The 19,499-nt window shown below is 39.0% G+C and overlaps 1 protein-coding gene across 1 annotated transcript; it reads left to right on the forward strand.

Annotated features, from left to right (window-relative positions):
- Positions 1 to 854: 854 nt before the first annotated feature.
- LOC311221273 (large ribosomal subunit protein eL33-like) lies at positions 855 to 19,072 on the forward strand (the record flags this gene model as incomplete). The annotated part of the gene is given in 4 exon segments (XM_084305139.1): positions 855 to 860; positions 18,706 to 18,768; positions 18,770 to 18,793; positions 18,797 to 19,072. Coding segments are annotated over 4 exon segments (369 nt in total).
- Positions 19,073 to 19,499: the final 427 nt, after the last annotated feature.

A 19,499-nucleotide genomic window follows, 5' to 3' on the forward strand; every position in this document is an offset into this window, starting at 1 on the left:
GAAGTGTGTGGGTGGAAATGCTGTTGTCTGGGAGGCAGAGACTGTACGAAAAGAACCAAGATGACCTTGCTGTATTCATTGTGCCTCCATATTGTCAGCCTGGTTTAGCTGAAATCTCTTTTTGTTACTCAGTGATCTTATTTTCTTCAAAAGGCTTTGCTCCTTCAGTGGTGCTGGTACAAGGGAAGGGATGGCAAGGTGAGGGGACAGACGCCAGCTGGCATCTTGTTGCTCCCGTGCTTTCAATGGTCCTTCTAAACCTGAATCTTCATGGCTTAAGGTGCAGTCCTGAAGCTGGTGGGCATAACTATCATCCCCTCCATCCACATGCTGCATCGCAGTCAAGCCAGCAGTGAAGGCTTACCAATATGATGCCCAGGAGAACCCTAGTGGCAGTCAACTCACAGCTTTGGAGGAGCGTGACTTTGGCCCCGGGGTAACAGCATGCAGGTAAGGGAATTTCTTCTGATGCTGAAACTACATCTGGAGGCAGTTTTTGCCCTTAGCTTTACACAAACTTGCTCAGCTCTAGTAAGCTGATCTTTTTTTGTTGTTGTTGTGGTCCACCACTTGGCCTTGTTAGCTGGCCTTGATCTAGCTAGATCTGGCCTCTTACCCTTCAGCATTAGACTAGTGAGTATTAAGGGAAATTTGTGACCTTATTCTGTTCCCATTTTCTCCTGACAGAAGGCAAGAGCACAGAAAAATTCAAGTTCACTCAGAAGAACACTGTTTTTTCTTTTACTTCAGCTCAGAAGTGTAAACTGCAGCAATCATTCTAAATGATGAAAAGGTTATGGGATGATCATTTGTCATTTCCTTTTTTTTTTTTTTTTTTGTGATAAACTGAGATTATGACGGTAAGAGTTGATGGTTCTCTTCAGATAAAGATAAGAATAGGTTTTACCATTCCAAGCTGTTTCTCTTCAGTGCATTTCTGACCCTAAAGGTGAAGGAAGAAGTCGCAACAATAAAAACAGATTTGTGCAAAGTGCTGGAAAGGATATTGAGGTTTCAGGGGATGAATGAATAGGGTGTTATACCTCTAATCTCTCTTATTCTGAGTTTCTGGCTGCTGTTCTGCTAGCAGCCTCCAGATCAGATGTTTGCTTCAGAGGTCCAGCATTTCTTGACCCTTCATTGTTCACAGACTAACATGTTCTTTACCCTTGTCCTGGTTTAGGATGAGTAACAGTAGCTTAAATTGCTGACTAGAGGCACTGAAGATAGGGTCCACATTAGTGGTGGTTCTGGACTGTGCTTGGAATATCAATATAATTGGAAGGTGTGTCAGCAGTGACAATTGCTTGCTATCCAGCTATAAGGATCAAATCATAACTTTGCATACCCAGTTTTCAGAAACACTGATGAATTTGCTGTTTACTTTGTAATTACCAATTTTCAGTTGTTAGAACCATTCTAAGTTAATTTTACATTTTGTTGAGCATAACTTGATCATGTTAATATCTAACTTTATGCAAATGCTAACCGGAATCAATTTATACATTGATAATCTTTTACTGACAATATATACGTTTAAATTGTCACATGCAAGCACACACAGATCTTAGTTCTTTTTTTGTTTGTTTGTTTGTTTTTGTACTTTTAGCCAATGTTGCTTTTATCATGCATATTACACTTTACAGAATGTGTGGCTAACATTTAACATTTTTCCTGGCAAAGTGAGGTAGAGGTGTTAGATTCTTTGGTTTGTTTTCATTCCCCAGTGTCCTAAAATATCTCTGCTGAACAGTTTAGAATCCTGACATTCAAATGATTTTTTTTCCTTAATCAGTAGATCTAAGAAAAGGTTTACAGCAAGCTTCAGAAACAGAACACTGAAGTAAATAAATAAATAAATAAATCAAATATGTGTGATCAGTTTTCAGTTTTGTTTACTTTTTAAGTCAACGGTCACTCCTACTTTAGCTGAGTATTCTGCTTTCCATTCATATGTTGACACGCAGTGATCCAGCCTTCACTGTGGGGTACCTTTTATGTAACTGTTAGTCAAGGATGAAGTCACTGAGAAAGCATCGCTGTTGTATTAAATAGCTCATCTGCAGCACGTTCTCTGAAGAGCACAGCAACAGAGAGGTGCAGCTTCATCCAGATGAGGGAGCAAAAGCCTGGCTTGCTGTGGTGGTTTTAGTGCACTAGGCAGCTGAACTCTACCACAGCTGCTCTCTCACTCCCCCTTCTCAGGAGAGGAGGGGAAGGAGGAAAGGAAGGAAGGAAGAAAGGAAGGAAGGAAGGAAGCTCATGGGTTGAGATAAGGCTAGTTTAATTAAAGGGAATATAATTATTAAAGTACATTTATTGTTAAGGAAAAGATTAAATAATTTAACTAAAGGGAAAAGGAAGAGGGGAGAAAAAGAAAAAAGAAAAAGAGAAAAAAAAAAAAAAAGTCATGTAGAAGCACAGAGAGAGGAAAGAAATTACTCTCTACTTCCCACCAAAAAGCAATGTTTGGCCAAGCCCCTGAAGCCTAAATGCACATAGCCATTGTTCAGGAGGACAGATGTTTTCACAATCAGAGCCCTCCCCTCCCCTCTCCTTACCCTTTTCCACATTTTATTGCTGAGTGTGACACCATATGGTGTGGAATATCCCTTTGATTGGTTTGGGTCAGCTGCTCTGGTGATATTCCTTCCTCACCTGTGGCCCACCCACAGCCTGCTGGCTCTTGGGGGTTAGAGGGAGTGCTGATGCTGTGCCAGTATTGCTCAGCAAGAGACAAAAAGTTGGTGTGATACCAGGGCTGTTCTAGCTACAAGTACAGAGCACAGCACTGCATGGGCTGCGGCAGGGAAAGGTAATTCCATCCCAGCCAGACCCAGCAGACTTGCACCCTTCCAGGTGCATCCTTAGAGCGGTGGTAGCACCACTACTGCTGCAGCTGCCTTCTTCACCAAGCACAGCAGAGCAGGTCCTGGGCACCTTGCACTTGTTCTGCTGCAACAGGAAAAACATGATGGGAGGGTGTCTCAAGTAAACATTACCCAAGAGACTGCCTATGCTCACTGCAGAGCTTCTATGTTCCTGTTGGCTGCTCTGGAGCTGCTCATGGAGAAGGGGCAGATGTGTTCTCCATGCAGATACAAAGGTCTCATATCGATTTTGCATCTGCAGGGAATTATTACATGTTGATGAACAGTTTAGAAAGTTTTATGTATATATTTCTAGTTGTGCAATCAATTTTACTATTCTGGGAAACTTTTGTAATATAAGAAAACGGATAATTTACCTGGGAGTTAGTTTGTACTGTATATCAAAGGAGGTAATTTGTTCCTGACAATTCTCAGCATTACTTCAGAAAATGGTACTTAAATGTTCTTTACCATTTACCAAAACTATTGATTCTTAATATTACTGTCATAATTCTAGGATTTTATTAGCAATGCTTCTTTATTTTTCAGTTACAGTGAGAGAGTCTTCTCCAAAGAAGGGCTACAAAGCTGGTGAAGGGCCTGGAACACAAGTCCTATGGAGAGTGGCTGAGGTTGCTGGGGTCTCCTCTGGAGAGGAGGAGGCTCAGGGGAAACCTTATTGCTCTCTGCAGCTACCTGAAAGGAAGGTGTAGGGAGCTGGGGGTTAGCCTTTTCTCACAGGTAACTAGTGATAGAACACGAGGGAATGGCCTCAAGTTGCACCAATGGAGGCTCAAGTTGGAAATGAGGAGACATTTCTGCTCAGAAAGAGCAGTCAGGCATTGGGACGGGTTGCCCAGGGAGGTGGTGGAGTCACCATCCCTGGGGGTGTTTAAGGCAAGGTTGGATGTGGTGCTTAGGGACATGGTTTAGTGGGTGATACTGCTGGTAGGGTGATGGTTGGACCAGATGATCTTGGAGGTCTCCTCCACTCTTAGTGTTTCCATGATTCTATGAATCTCCAAGGATTGATATATCAGTACATCTTTCCTGCTCTGAGACAGGACCCAGTTCAGATTTTGCTCTGTTGGGAAAGAGAAATAGAAAAAGTGAGGAGATGTTGGTCAGGAACTTGGGTATCTGGGGTCAACCAGCTGCCTTGAGGGAGAAGGCAGTGCGAGAAGGAAGGAGACAGAGTCCGTAGCTGGAGAAGGTGGTACTCCCTCCACCCTAGCTGCTGCTGTTCTCCAAGTCCCATGTCAGCCCTTTAGGGCTACAAACTATACATGTATAATAATTTAAAGTGCTTTTCATTCAGGCCAGGGTTAATGGAGTGTGCAAAAGCAAGTTCTTAATTAGCTACTCTGTAAGCTTTTTACACTTTACCCTCATGTCTATCTCAAAGGAACAATATATTCCGCACTGTGCACTTAAATCCTCAGTATTACCAGAAGATGAATGAATTTGCGTCTCCTGTGTTTTTCTTTGAAATTTTCTTTTTAAAGGCTGTGATGACTGTAAATTGAGCAAACTTAGCTGAGAAAGGGAGAAAAAATAGATATCTAATATGATACAGCCAGGAGTTATTCAGCTGCAAAGCATTAAACCCATTTCCAACACCATTCTTTACATAGATACATAGAACAAGCTTTGCAGATACAGGAATTGGAGAATTCTTAATGCTGTTAACTTCTTAGATTTTGAGCTGCTTATTTTATCATCTGTTGCAAATTGCACCTTCTGTGACTCCTCTTAAGGAAAGCCAGCTGTTTTCTATTCTTCAGATGATGCCAGACATACCAGCTCCCTTTCTTCCTATTTATATATAGCCTTTTCAAACTTACATATAGAAATAAGTTTTAGAGAAAGCAGTGTTGGGATTTGTATAGCACAAGTAGCTTACACCAATGAAGATCAAAATCTAAAAGATAACACTTCCAAATAGTAAAGATCATAAACTGTGCCACTCTTCTTTTGGCCTGACAGTCTTCTCATTTTCCAAGTGCCAGGTTTTATCCTCCAAATTTCTTTTACTGCCACTAAGAGGACTGCAGATTTACTGTTTCTCTTATAATCCTGATTGCTTATACAGACCTCTTTGGGAATTCTATTGCATTTAATTCTGAGTGCTATATTATACTGTATTTTGGACAAATTATTTGTAGAATAAAAGTCTTTATGAGGGCTCAGATCTCAATAAGAGTCTTCATGAAGGCTCAGATCTCAATAGTGGATTTCTAATAATATGGTAATAATTGTTTCACATTTTCTTTTTTATGCATGCTCTAACCTACCTGTTTCCCACCATTACAATTCCTTATTTCTGTGCAGTGCTGATACCTAACAGATAGAACTCATAATGCTACACGGAAGAAGCCTTGTGAAATAAAACGTATGTATCTCATACGGGATTCTGGTGTGCATTAAAAGGAGTGTGGCCAGTAGGTCAAGGGAGGTGATCCTTCCCCTCTACTCTGCCCTGGTCAGGCCTCACCTGGAGTACTGTGTCCAGTTCTGGGCTCCCCGGTACAAGAAGGACAGGGGTCTCCTGGAAAGAGTCCAGGAGAGGGCCACAAAGATTATATGGGGCCTGGAGCATCTTCCCTATGAAGAAAGGCTGAGAGACCTGGGTCTGTTCAGCCTGGAGAAGAGAAGACTGAGAGGGGATCTCCTCAGTGTATATAAATACCTGAGGGGTGGGGGACAGAAGGATGTAGCCAACTTCTTCTCAGTGGTTTGTGGGGATAAGACAAGGGGCAATGGCTGCAAGTTAGAGCACAGGAAGTTCCGCACTGACATGCGAAAGAACTTCTTCATGGTGAGGGTGACGGAGCACTGGAACAGGCTGCCCAGGAAGGTTATGGAGTCTCCTTCTCTGGATATATTCAAGGCCCGTCTGGACGTCTACCTGGGCAGCCTGCTCTGAGGAACCTGCTTTGGCAGGGGGGTTGGACCCGATGATTTTTTTTTTTTTTTTTTTGGCCATATGCCATTCTGGGTATTTATTTGTGTGCTATGGAGTATGTCAGGTGAGCCTGACATGTATCCACTGGTTAAGTGTTCTTAGCACCCCCATCAAGTTCTAAATCTCTGATATGCCTAGGCACCTACCTCTTATTATCTTCCTTTGTAATTGACCACTTATTGATTGTAGATAATAGAAGCAGTGCTAAGAAGTGCTGGGCTAGGAGATGCCAGAGCTTGACATCTCCTTACATACAACCAACATAGGTTCTGCTCAGCTTTTTTGCTTGTTTCCATGAGATGGAGAATTGCTTTGTACAGCTGCTGCCACAGCCATGACTGGCAACCAGCATAGCAGTGTTAATGAGGCACGGCAGCTGAAGTCCTTGGCATTGGATAAGCTGCCCATGGTTATCAAGATGTTTCTTGCAGTTGTGATTGTGCTTATAATAATTATGGAAAACTTTTGCACATTCACTTGTCTTGAGTTATTCTGCACAGGTGTCTTCATTGCATGTTCCTGTAATACAAACTGAACAGACTCCTAGTTTTTTTGCTTCAAAACTGTGCAGTGTGGAAACTGGTTAGAAATGTCAGTGCTTCATATTTCATTTGAAGTTCTTACTGATCATACTGGACCTTCATTACATACCAAATTTTTGAAATGCAGCACTTGTCTTCCAGGACTCAGCCTCTGGTTTAGGTAGATTTATTATCAGTTGTTGAGACTTCACTTTTCAAAGAAATTAAATTATTGGTAGGTAAATTAGTTTTCATTGCTTCTGCCATTGATTTATTAATAGTAGGACCCATTGTTTTGGCAGAGCTCGTAAGACCATCTGTCTTTCTGTGCTTATCTTCAACTAATGTTTTTCTGTTATAAGAAATCAGATTTGGTCAAGTGAGACAGCTCTGCCAAACATTCACTGTTTGTGTGCTTGCTTATTTATCTGTTGACCGGCTATCAATGTAATCAATGGCCATGTCAAGCTATGTGGAAAAGCAAAACATCAAGGCCAAATTACTACATACAACTTAGGTACAAGCATCATTATGAACCTGTAGGTACAGCATTTCGAATCTGAATGCTGTCTTACACTGGCAAGAAATGCCTAAATTGGAATTTAATGACAAAACAGCCTTCTTCTGGTTCTATCTCCAGGAAGGAGCTAGTACACACAGAATTAAGCATGTCGTAAGCCCTGTTGGCCTAAGAAATGGGTTGCATTGGAGGAACCTGAACAGTGAATCAGCACAGATCACTTACAATTTCTTTGTGTTTTTATGTATGCATATAAATTGCACCTGAATGATATGTATGCAACATTTCCCCCATCTTCACACATTTGTAAGCCTTCAGCAAAAAGCTGTTTTTCTCAGAAATTTAAACTCTCCTAGTAATCATGCCACCAGTTATCATCATGGCTCAGGATAATAAGCAAGGAGGCAGATAAGCTGGCAAAACAAGGTAAGTAAATGATCCATATTTTGTATCTCCACCTCCAGAGCCCTGAGCAAAATGAAAGAGAAATTAGATAAATTTATGTATGCATGTAAAACTCTGTGTGAGGTGGTTGTGAACGGTGTGTTCTGTGCTTCAGTTTTATATGGCAGCAGAGGTACTTGAAATGAAAGCAGCTTCTAAAAATAAATGTCATTGAGACCTTGAAATAAAAATTAAATCACAGGGGTGTCAGTCACTTTGCTTATGTGGAAACTGGTGGATTTCATAGTCTTGTATTAAAATAAAGCCAGTTTGCACAACCTGAACACAGCTTATTCCAAAACATTAATGTCATATAATCATAGAATCATAGAATCACTGAGGTTGAAATCAAACCCATATCTTTAACTGTTGAAGGGTTTTGTTTGTTTTTGTTTTGTTTTGTCAGGCTCTCAGGTTAAGCACGTCAGTCTGTCAGTCTCTCTGGCACCCTGGCACCTGGAAAATAGTATTTTTCCTAGACAGTTTTCTGACTTCTTGAAAGTTGTGAAAACAGGTGTCTTAACTCTAACAGTGCTGTTTTTTGTTGTTGTTGTTGTTGTTATTTGTTTGTTTGTTTGTTTTCAGTATGCTTCTTGGATGTAATAAAGCCATTATACTAGTTACAGAGAAAATTAATTTGATAATAAAAAAGTAGTAAATCTTCCTTATAGTTTCATGTTTATCCTTCAATCAGATTAAAATGCCAAGTGTAGAGGTCTGTCCCTATCAGGCAGTCATTGAAGAGCTGACTGACACTCCAAAGAGTTAGAAAGGAAATATTTATTCCTAAACAATTTGTTTTTGTTATAGATGTATATTTCTAGTATTATTTTTTAATAGTCTTTAAAGAGTGCATACCTGCACGTTAGATGTAAGACATTATGAAACCCATTAAAAATCCTAACTTTCCGACATATGTTGACTGAACCTATCATTAAAAATCTGTAGAATGACTAACCAAAAATTCAAAGTGGGAGCTGCAATTACGGTACCTACGTTGAAGGAGAATTAACTATGTAAATCATTCAAAAAACAGCAATTTTGAGGGGATTGGCCACTTCTTCAATGTGAGTCAAAGGAGAAAACTATTCTGCCTCTGTGTACACACTAGTAGAAAGTTAAGAATCTGAATGGAAAATAATATAAAGGAAAAGTAGTTTGCAATTAACCTTTCAGAATTCCAAACAACTGATGATATGAAATTCTTAAAAGCTGAAATTTCCTGACTTTTCATATCTAGATGAACATAGAGAGGAGGAAGGGAGCTTAAGGAATATTAACTTATCTGAAAAAAAGACTTTTGTGCAGTTTTTAAGCCAGGTGTTTTAAGGCACTAGCACATCAGGATTAATTTTTCAACTAAGACCTTAGCTCATAGCACAGGTATATATTCCTGCCTATATTTCATATATTTCTGAACCTTTGCTGAGGAGCAGCAAAGCTTTACGCTTTAACATGCTCTACAGCTTTTTAGCTTGGCTGCTTACAAATTTGTTGTGCGTATTTGTTCTTTACATATAAACTACTACATTTTGGTATTTGTCTTTGTTCCACTGCTGTCATTTTAAATGTTGGACCTGCTTTTATAATGTTCAGGAGACACGTTTTTTTTAGTTCTGAAAAAAATATATTTTTGCATGAAAAGCTGAATGTATTTCTGAGATCACTTCCTTAAAACATTCTTTCTTACCAGAAGTGTGTTATTTCAGTAATTTTACACCAAATAGTTATCCTTATTGTGCTCTTTCATCTGGTAATATTTTTAACCTTAAGACTCTTATTGCTGCAGAACAGCACAATAAACAGACATGTTCCTACAGGCTTGTATTTTCAAAATATGTAATAAAGGTTCATTTGAGTTTAAGATGAGCAGAAAACATAAGATGTCAGAAGTTGCTGGTGTTTTTATGAAAATCCTCTATTTACTTGTAAGAAATGCTTTCAACTTTTCTTTTTGCCTACTCCATAACTTTATATTACTGTCTGGATTTTATTGAAATGACAATGGTAGATATACCATCACACTGTAGATATAGATATGATGTAGATATACATCACAAGTTGCACACTTTGCACCTTGCTTTTTCAGCAACAGAAGGGTGAGTGGCAGGCAGAAAGAAGGATGGTTACACAGGTGTAGCTGGTCAAGGAAGAACCAAGGCAGCCTTTAGAATGAGAAACCTTGAATCTGAACTCTCTCACTGGAAAAAAAAAAATAAATAAAAAAAAATAAATAAAAAATGAGACATTTAACAAAGGGAAAGAAGATGGAAAAGAAAATTAAGTAACAGAGTTCTTATTAAAATTCTTACTGCAGATTTCATAAAATCTATTTGATTTTTAAAGAAAAGAAAAGAAAAGAAAAGAAAAGAAAAGAAAAGAAAAGAAAAGAAAAGAAAAGAAAAGAAAAGAAAAGAAAAGAAAAGAAAAGAAAAGAAAAGAAAAGAAAAGAAAAATGAGATCTAAGAAAAATGAGATCTGAGCTGTGAACAGGAATAAGTCTTCTGACACCATGACACCAAAGGGTTGTTTTCTAAATTTTAGCAGAGATATTTAAGACTTTGTAAGATTTTAAATATCCAACTTTTAGAACCAGAACAGCAAAAAGCAGGCAGGTTTTCAGCTGGAAAGTTGTTGTATCATTGGAAAAATCCAGATGTGTCATTTTATGTATGAGACAAGAAGTGGCATTTTCTCAAAAGCACTTTTTCTGACTTTGCATTACTGGTACTACTAGCCCTCAGCATTCTCACCTGCTGCTCCCTCCTTTTCTGCACCATAAAACTTACTTTCCTACTCCCAACTTTCTCAGTTACGAAAACTTGTATAAAATTTATAAAGAATTATATGTTCTTTATGTAAGAATTACATAAAACTTACAAAGAATTATAAAGAATTTATAACTTTGTTGAAATTATAAGGTTAAAGAGGGATTAATAGCTACTGGGTCTTTGATGTAGGGCTTCTATCCTCCAGTGTGGGGGCTGAGAACCTTGGGAGGATTCCGGTTGCTTATTCCTAAGATTAAAGATAGATTGCTTGAAGTACCATGTTATCCTTTTTTCTTTAGTGCTAAACCTTGTGGACTCAAAGGTTACCATCACAGAGAGGAATGCAGATTTGACACCTGATTTCCATTTACTGTTGCCTCATAGACCTCTTGTTCAAAAACGTTTTTCACATTCCCATGGGAGGAATGCATCACAGAAATTTGCATTCGTATACTGGTCACTAAATGATTTATTTCCACTTGCCCACTCATTGCCAGTATCAAGCTCTTCATTCCCACCATAGCAATGGGGCAAATTGGTTTTACTATATGGCTATACTGTATGTCCAGGAAGAAAGATGAAGTTGGTTGAATTTATACTCAAAATGAAATAAGAATTACCCAGCTGTACAAGTTATACACACCTCTGAAAGTCTGGTCTCAGTAGATGCTCTTCCGAAAGAGTACAGATCTACACAGATCTTTCACATAGTAATCAGAGGCTGATGGCAGTTGAGATTGTGCACAAAGAGAAAGATTTATTGCTTCTGGTTTTGTGTTTTGCCAGAAATGTAAATGCCTTTTCCACAGAGATATATCTCTATATATCTGACCTCTCTGAATTTAAAGGAAGAATTGAAAAAGTGGGAAAACTTTCCTACAGAACTGAGCTACTGAGCTATACAATTCAATTTATTAAAAAAAAAAAAAAAAAAAAAAAAAAAAAGTTTCCTGCAGAATGGCACACTAAGTAACTTAAGCATTCAAGATTAATGAATTATGTCAATGTTATGACATTCAGTTAAAGCTGAAATGCTTTCATCATGGTTTAATCTCCAGATTATAAATCCTCTAAATCAGAGAATAGTTGTTCACACATAAATATGTCCCATCTGAGTTCCCATTTTTCCAGTTCTTTCCAGTCACTCATGATATTACTTTCATTCGTGCTCTCGTCATTTCTATCAGAAGGAAATAAAATTTTCTGAGCTGTTGTGCTCTTTGTCATCAGACTATCAGACTGTGATACACACAATACTTCACCGTGATGCCATTTAATTTTCAGAGTTTGGGATCTTTTTTCATGATTTTTAGCAGTAACATTTTCTGTCTTACTCTACTTTTTTATTTTTATATATATATATATATTTTTTTTTAATAACAAACAGTTAGTAGAACCAAATGAATACTTGTTACCTAGGAAAAAAAAGGAGGACATTATTTCTTCTTCCCTCCATCCCTCCCGTCCTTCCTTCCTTCGGAATACTGTCTCTGTTCAGAAACAATTCCTCTTCGTTTATGAGACCTTATTTGCAGAAATATGCTGACAGTTTTCAGCTAGATGCCTCAAAGAATGGAACATCATTGATAAAGAAGTAGTAAATGTTTTAAAGATGTTAAGCTCTCCAGAAGCTTAATCAATATTAAGCCAGTGAGTGCTTATAACTGACAATAAGTGTGCCTTATTTAAATTCCTAAATAGCATGTTTTAAAGGGGAATCTATCTGCTAATAAGTAGTAAAGCTTAGTCTGATGATCTGTGACCACAACATTTGTCAAATATCAACTTTATTGCTTGCATCTACTTTCAGAGGAACGTTATAAGATGACTAGAGCAAGTAAGTCTCTCAGTGTAAGCATAAATTCATGCAATATTATGAAGTATCTATGTAGCTTAGTAGTTCTTTTTTAAAGATGTTTATAGAAATCTATGGTTTGTGTTACTGCTTGTGGTCTGCAAGTGTGGACACACAACACAGCAATTTACATCACAACATCTGACTCTTGGCCTCTAATAGTGCCACCAAGTCTTTTTGTAGTAAGGGGGAGTTTTCCTTCCGATGTCATGATAAAGACATTTGCCCATGTCCAGAAGAACATTATAGAGTGTCTGTATAGTATTCACATCACATTTCAGTCTTGCAGAATGGATATATCAGTAACACTGTAACAATGATGCTCTGAACTTTCTTGCTGGTGAACTTCACAATATCTTCTATCTTGGGCTGAGTAAATTTAGCTTAGTTTGCCTGTAGGTGTCAGTGGAAAGCCAAACCAAATTGTAATATCTAAACCTGCCTGAAAACTAGCTAGATGGCTTCATGGAAGATAATGTGATGTATTGATATTAGCAGTGTGGAATAATTGCTTAAGGTGAGTGTCCTGGTTTCAGTTAGAACAGAATTAATTTTCTTCCTGGTAGCTGGTGGAATGCTGTGTTTTGGCTTAGGATGAGAAGAGTGTTGATAATACCCCAGTGTTTTAATTGTTGCAGAGCAGTGCTTATACCAAGCCAAGGACATCTCAGCCTTTTGCTCTGTCCTGCCAACAGGCAGGCTGGGGGTGCAGTAAGAGCTGGGAGGGGACAGACCCAGGACAGGTGACCCAAACTAGCCAAAGGGGTATTCCATACCATCTGACGTCATGCTAAACAATATATAGGGGTGGCTAGCCGGGGGAGGGGGTCGGACTGCTCGGGGTTAAGCTGGGCATCGGTCAGCGGGTGGTGAGCAATTGCATTGTGTATCACTTGTTTGTACGTATTATTAGTAGTAGTACTATTATCATCATTGTATTATTATTATTATTATTATTATTATTATTTTCCTGTCTTATTAAACTGTCTTTATCTCAACTCACAGGCTTCACTTTCCATTTCTCTCCCCCGTCCCAGAGAGGGAGGGGGGAGGGTGAGCGAACGGCTGCGTGGTGTTTAGCTGCCGGCCGGGTTAAACCACGACAGTGACTTGGAAATTAAACTGATATTCACATTTTAAAGAAAAGGTACAGCATTGAACAAGGTTCCAGGGTGGAGTGTAGCTGCACTACACAGAAGTTTCCTAGGCCTCCAACCTTAGATGCTAATCACACTGGGAGAACTTGGTGTGCTGACTCTAAGAGGAACGGAGTGTGGAGCAGAGTGGAGACAGCAAGGCTCTGTAATAAGATGGAAACTCAATTGTTATTGTGCACACTGAGACTGATAGGCTGCACATTTGCTACCCTGAGCCAACAGCCTGCCATGTTTTTGATAAAATGCTGACCTTTTGGAGAACTTTGCTCACTATAACTGCACCAATTATAATCAAGATATGCATGACTAGAGTTACTCGAGCTCCGACTAAAGGATAGAAAATAATATAAATTGGCTTAAGAGAGAGGGGATATTAGGGAAGATAGCATCACAAAGGATACCTTCTGACTTCTGGGATCGGTCAATGGGCTGAGCCTCTCTTCCCCCCCATTGGGACACCTTTGGGTAAGATTAAAACACTTGGTTATACCAAGTGCCTCCCTGGGAAACTTAGAAATCTCTACAGAGTTGTTTTATATCTTTCAATGCTTTTATAACCAGGCTGAGTTACTCATACTTTTGGTATTAGTATATGACTTGCAGACAGTGAATTTATCACCAGCAATCCAAATAACCTGTGCACCTGTTGCTTTAATAAGTTGCACTACTCATTAAGTCTAGGTGTGATAGTTCTCACTGAACGCAACCAAACTCTTTAAGTGTGGCCATGGTAGTTCATGGAATGTGACTATACTGAGAGTGTATTATGTTATTTGTGAATCCGTAATAATACCCTGAATGTGACCAGACTTATAACAGCTAATTGGGCATCACACACATTTACTACTTTAACCTTTAACACAACAGGCAGAAAAGATATGCTCTGGATATTAATCTAATTTCTTAGATACAGGCATAAGAGTGTTCTTGAAGGCTCTAATATTTATGTGCCTTAAAATCAGTGAAACATTTGTCTTTATCTAAGACAACCAGATATCAGTGGAATGCCATTCCATCCAGAGGCAATGAACTATGTAAAACCTTAAAACCAGAAATAATTGGACAGAGTCAGGGTTATTTTAATCCTTCAGATTAAAATACTTTTTTTTTTTTTTTTTTTTTTTTTTAATGGAGCAGAAGATATATTCCTTTAAGAAGAAAATGTCAGATAAACATTAGATAAATATTAGAAAAATATTATTCATTTTCATTTCCACGAGGATCTTAAGGATTAGATCCTCATGTATTTTTTAAAATTAGAATTGCTGGTTTCTTTGTATAAGCTGTGTCAGCATGGTGAATCTTTTAATGATTGCTTCAGAGCAGATTGATAGTAAAAGAGCATTTCATTCTTTTCCTTGATATCAAGTGTTTGCACGAGAATCAATTCATAGACTTTACGGATACTACGATATAGTATTACAGGTATGCAAGGTTTCAGTTCTTTCACTAACTCACTCAAATACTGCAGAGCGTATAACCCAAACTGCTCTTCTCCCATTTATTTAACTCAAATAGGTGTTGTTGAGAGATGAACATTGTTCATTCCAAAGTGTACCAAATAACATTTAAAAATGTAGTTTGAGCACGTCACCTGCAGTATAGGTGTTATTATATTCTGTGTGAAGTGTAGCCCACTAAAGGTCCACAGCAACCTTTGGGACAACATACAGTGAATAGTACTGCCACACTGGTGTGCACTGTGCTGCTCAGCATTTCCAATGTGTCTGAGTCTTTCTGATCATCCTTTTACATATAAAAAATGGATAATGAATAAAAATATGCAGTTAGATAGCTGCCCTTTCTGGCGGCTTTCACTGCTTTGGAATCATGTTTCTTTCCTATAGCTTATCTATTTTTTTTTTTTTTTCAGCTGCATGTTCTTCAAACTTCTTGAATAAAATGTATTGGCATACATTTCTAATGTGCATACCACTGCTCAGAGCACGTTCATGGTTTAAGTTAGATACAGATATAGGCAAGATAAATTCAGTAAGACTTTTTTCTTGTTCATATCCCCCCATGCTGGTATGAAGAAATCTTTACTCCTGTGCAAGTGAAACAAATCAACATGACATGCAGAGATGGTTTAGAATGCTAAATATGAATTATGGTGAGGGCAACTCAGTACTCCATCAGTATTTATGATTCATTGCATTAAACACATCACAACTGCAGTTCTGGGCTCCATCATGCTATGTGCAATACAGATACATCACAAAAGAAACAACAACAACAACAAACAAACAAACTGAAAACTTTTATTTCGTGTAGAACAGAGATGAATTTTTAAATATATAATATTTGATTTTTTTTTTTTTTATGGACTGATAAAAAAATCAGATTGAATCCACTCTGTGTAGACATGGTCAGTAATAATATGGGAAACAAACAAATAATTTAAAAGGCTATCACATTTAAATTTTGCTCTTTGAAATTATTTCCAAATAAAACTACTTTTTTTTTTTTTTTTTTTTTTTTTTTTAAGAAAATGAGGCGGACATACTAGGAAACATCAATTCTTCAAATCTCTAAAACAGAGCCAAAATTTCTGTGAGTAATTTTTGGCAATATATGTTTCCTGGTTATGTAGAAGTACAGGCTAAGTATGTGAACTACCTTGAATGAGGCATGTAGGCAGTAATACTTAAATCTGACAGTGACAGTGAGTTGTTGGACATTGTCTTTTGACATTGCTGGCCCATAGTGAAAATACTTCAGCTAAGGGAAACATCTGACAAATATGGTGTGACTGAGGATGGCAAAATCCCCCTCTGGGGATGTTCAGAAGCATCCCTCAAAAGGGATGCAGCTTGCTTCCAAATAGTTATCCACTTAAACTGAGGCCAGTGAGATTTTTCTTTCCAAATGGCATTACTGGGGAGTAATTACTTTATTTTCCATGATGGGATACAAGATTCCATATTGGTCTCACTGATGTCCCACCTCCATTCACATACTAAAGTAATGGACCTTTTTCATAGTAGTGATATGAAAAATAATACTTTGTTGCTTGTTTTTGATGATCCTGGAAATTTTTTATACTATTTCCTGTACAACCCTTTGACATGAGCTTTATGCCCTTGTGTTACAATACTGGAAAATATTTTAAAATACATTTTTATTGAGGCCCAAATCTCAGCATTCATGATTAGTTAGTGCAAAGTTGACAGTGTAATAATATTTCAGAGGTTAAGAAAACCTCAAGTAATTTGCCTTAGTGAGTGAATACTTATTTTTTGTATCTTATTTGTAAACTAGGCATCTCTAAATTATAGAGCAATTTTGGATCTAAAGGTACTGAGATACCACTTCGTACCTCCAGTAATTTATTGAATAGTTCTGTTATTGCCCAGTTGACTTTAGGTGATTAAAATGATCAAGAACAGTGTTTGTAATGAGGATGGCTGCTAAATGTCAGTGCACACTATATGATACTGTATAAAATATTAAAGATAATTCTGGAGTATGACAGTAACTCTACATCTGGAAATTATAGTGGCTACTGTTAATGAGAATAGTATTTCCAGCTAAAATCAAAACTTTTTTTAAACGAATATGTTTCTTCATTATTGCATAATCATTTTTGTTTAGAAAGGGTCCTCCATATCCAGTTAATCAATAAACATCAATGCATTTACCTTTTTACTTCTGCACTATAAAAGCTGTGAGCAGGAAACAGATAAGTCTATGGAAATGTACCAATTCTGTGTTGAACTCTCTTTGTTTTTCAAGATAATACCTAAAACTGATAGAATAAGATGCAATTATTCTGGACTTTTATTTATTTACTTACTCATCTTTGCTTCATGTTCTGTCCTCGTCCATATTAAGGATAATCTGCAAATAAACTAGAAATTGAGGTGACATCGCATTCTGATCCTTTTTGATTTGCAGAGGAAAAATAAATGTTCTTGTTAATAAAAGTTTTAGGTTATCATCTGCTTGCTCTAAAATTAAGATTCTGCCTGGCTAGAAGGTACAGATACTTGAAGAATGCTTGAAGTTATTACAACAATAAAACAAAACTTGAATTTTTTATAGGCTAGGGTAAAGGATCTAGCAGTTCTTTCACAGATGAAACTATTTAATACTCATATCTAACAAATACCATGAAGAAAGAAAGATTCAAGTGCACATACACACACACAAAGGAGCACCACCTGGGGGATTCCATTATTGTGTAAAAGTTCCCCCCAAACCTAACTGACAGGGGCAGGAATCATTCTGGGGAAGCTTCTCAGATTGAGTGCCTTATTGCAGTCAGTGGACCCAGGTGCAAGTCAGTGCAATAAGATATGTAGGTAAAACCAAAAAATTCCTTGCCGAGATCATTTTTACACCTAAATGTTTTCTTACAGAGAGAAGGGCTCCATGACAACCAACTTCCAGTTCAGAAGGAAAGAAAGAACAATAAAACTAGTTTATTGGTATATACCTTTTATTTGCAGTACATGCTCTTCAGAAAACACGTCACTAAAACATATTGCTGTTATGCAGTCATGGTGTGTAATTATTCTGAGCATTTTCAGAGTTGTTTCTGGTTCCAGTTTCATGAACAAAGCTTTTAAGTGAGGGCAGATTTATCCCTATTCCAACCTGAGGGCTTGATCTCAAGTGCAGATGATGTTTGAGATGACTCATTGACTTCAAATATATTAATGTGTTTAAATATAATTGTAATGTGTTTATGTGGCAAGGTTTTGGTAGCAGGAGGCTGTAGGGGTGGCTTCTGTGAGAAGAATTCAGAAGTTGACCCAAGTTAGATAAGGGTCCCGCTGCTGGCCAGAGCTTGAGCCAAAAAGCTATGCTGTGAGAACGGATTTAAGAAAGGGAAAACAACTACAGCAACAAAAACCTGCTCGGCAACAGCAGCTGGGAGAGAAAGGAGTGAGAAACAGCTTTGCAGACACCAAGGTCAGTGAAGGAGGAGGGCGGGAGGTGCTGTAAGTGCCAAAATTCTCTTGTGGAGTGGGCTTCTGGAGAGGCCCCTGGTGGAACAAGCTGTCCCCCTGCAGCCCATGGGCCCCACATGGAGCAGATCTCCACGCTGCAGCTCGCCCATGGGTGGAGGAGCCCCCGGTGGAGCAGGTGGATGTGGCCTGGAGGAGGCTGCGGCCCATGGAGAGCCCCCGCAGGAGCAGGCCCCGGGCCGGAGCTGCAGCCCGTGGAGAGGAGCCCACGCAGGAGCAGGGGGTCTGGGGGGAGCTGCCACCCAGCCGTGGGGGCCCCGTGCTGGAGCAGTTTGCTCCTGGGGGATGGACCCCATGGGACGGAGCCGTGTGGGAGCAAAGCTTGAAGAGCTGCTGCCTATGGGCAGCCCCCGCAGGCTCATTTTGGGAAGGACGGCATCCATTGGAAGGGACCCCACGTGGAGCAGGGGCAGAGTGACCATGAAGGAGCGGCAGTGGAGAAGTGCTACAGACTGACCGCAGCCCCCATTCTCCTGTGGTGCCCAGGGATAGGAGATGGAAGAGGATGGATGGGGAGAAAGTGTTTTTAGTTTCTTTCTTTTGTTTCTCACTTCTCTAACTTGCTAGTAATAGGCAATACATTTTACTAATATCCTCACACCCTTTTCATCTTGGTGCACTGCCATAAGGGCCTGCCGGTATCAGGGCTGTGGGAGGACACCAGAAGCAGGAGGTTGTGGTCCACAGCCATTTTTTTCTGGCTACAAACATGGCCTCTGAAACCAGTGGAAGCACAATGACCTTCTGAAATCTGAAGGTGTCTGTGCTTGCCAGGTGATAGAGTTCCACTTAGGTAAGAGGTGTGCCTATGTATACAAAGTGAAAAACAACACTGTAACCCCTGGTGGCAAGCCCAACAGGACACCAGTGATCTGGGGGAAGCTAACCCGTGCCCATGGGAATAGCCTTATGGTTAATGCCAAGTTCCATTCCAATCTCCCTGCCAAGGCCACTGGTCACAGTATCCAAGTGATGCTGTATCCATCTAGGATCTAAATTTTATTGGAAATAAAATGCAGAGTTTGTTTAAAAACAAACAAATAAAAACAAAATAAAATAAACAAAACAAAAAAGCTGTGACAAGAGGTTCAGGCTGGATATTAGAAAAAGGAGGTTCTTCACTGAGCGAGTGGGTTGTTGTGCACTGGAACAACAGTCCCCAGGGATGTAGTCATGGCACCAAGCCTGTCAGAGTTTAAGAAACATTTGGACTGTGCACTTAGTCACATGGTCTGAATTTTGGGTAGACCTGTGTGGTGCCAGCAGTTGGAGTCGAAGATCCTTGTGGGTCCCTTCCAACTTGGGATATTCTATGACTCTGTGAGTCTGTTTCGCCCATCGTGATTACTGTTGAGCAATCTCCCTGTCCTTATTTCCTTTTTTTCTCCCCTTTCCCTTTGAAGAGGGGGAGTGAGAGGGCAGA

This window comes from Netta rufina, assembly GCF_964035555.1.
Source record: "Netta rufina genome assembly, chromosome: Z".
NCBI classification, from domain to species: domain Eukaryota; kingdom Metazoa; phylum Chordata; class Aves; order Anseriformes; family Anatidae; genus Netta; species Netta rufina.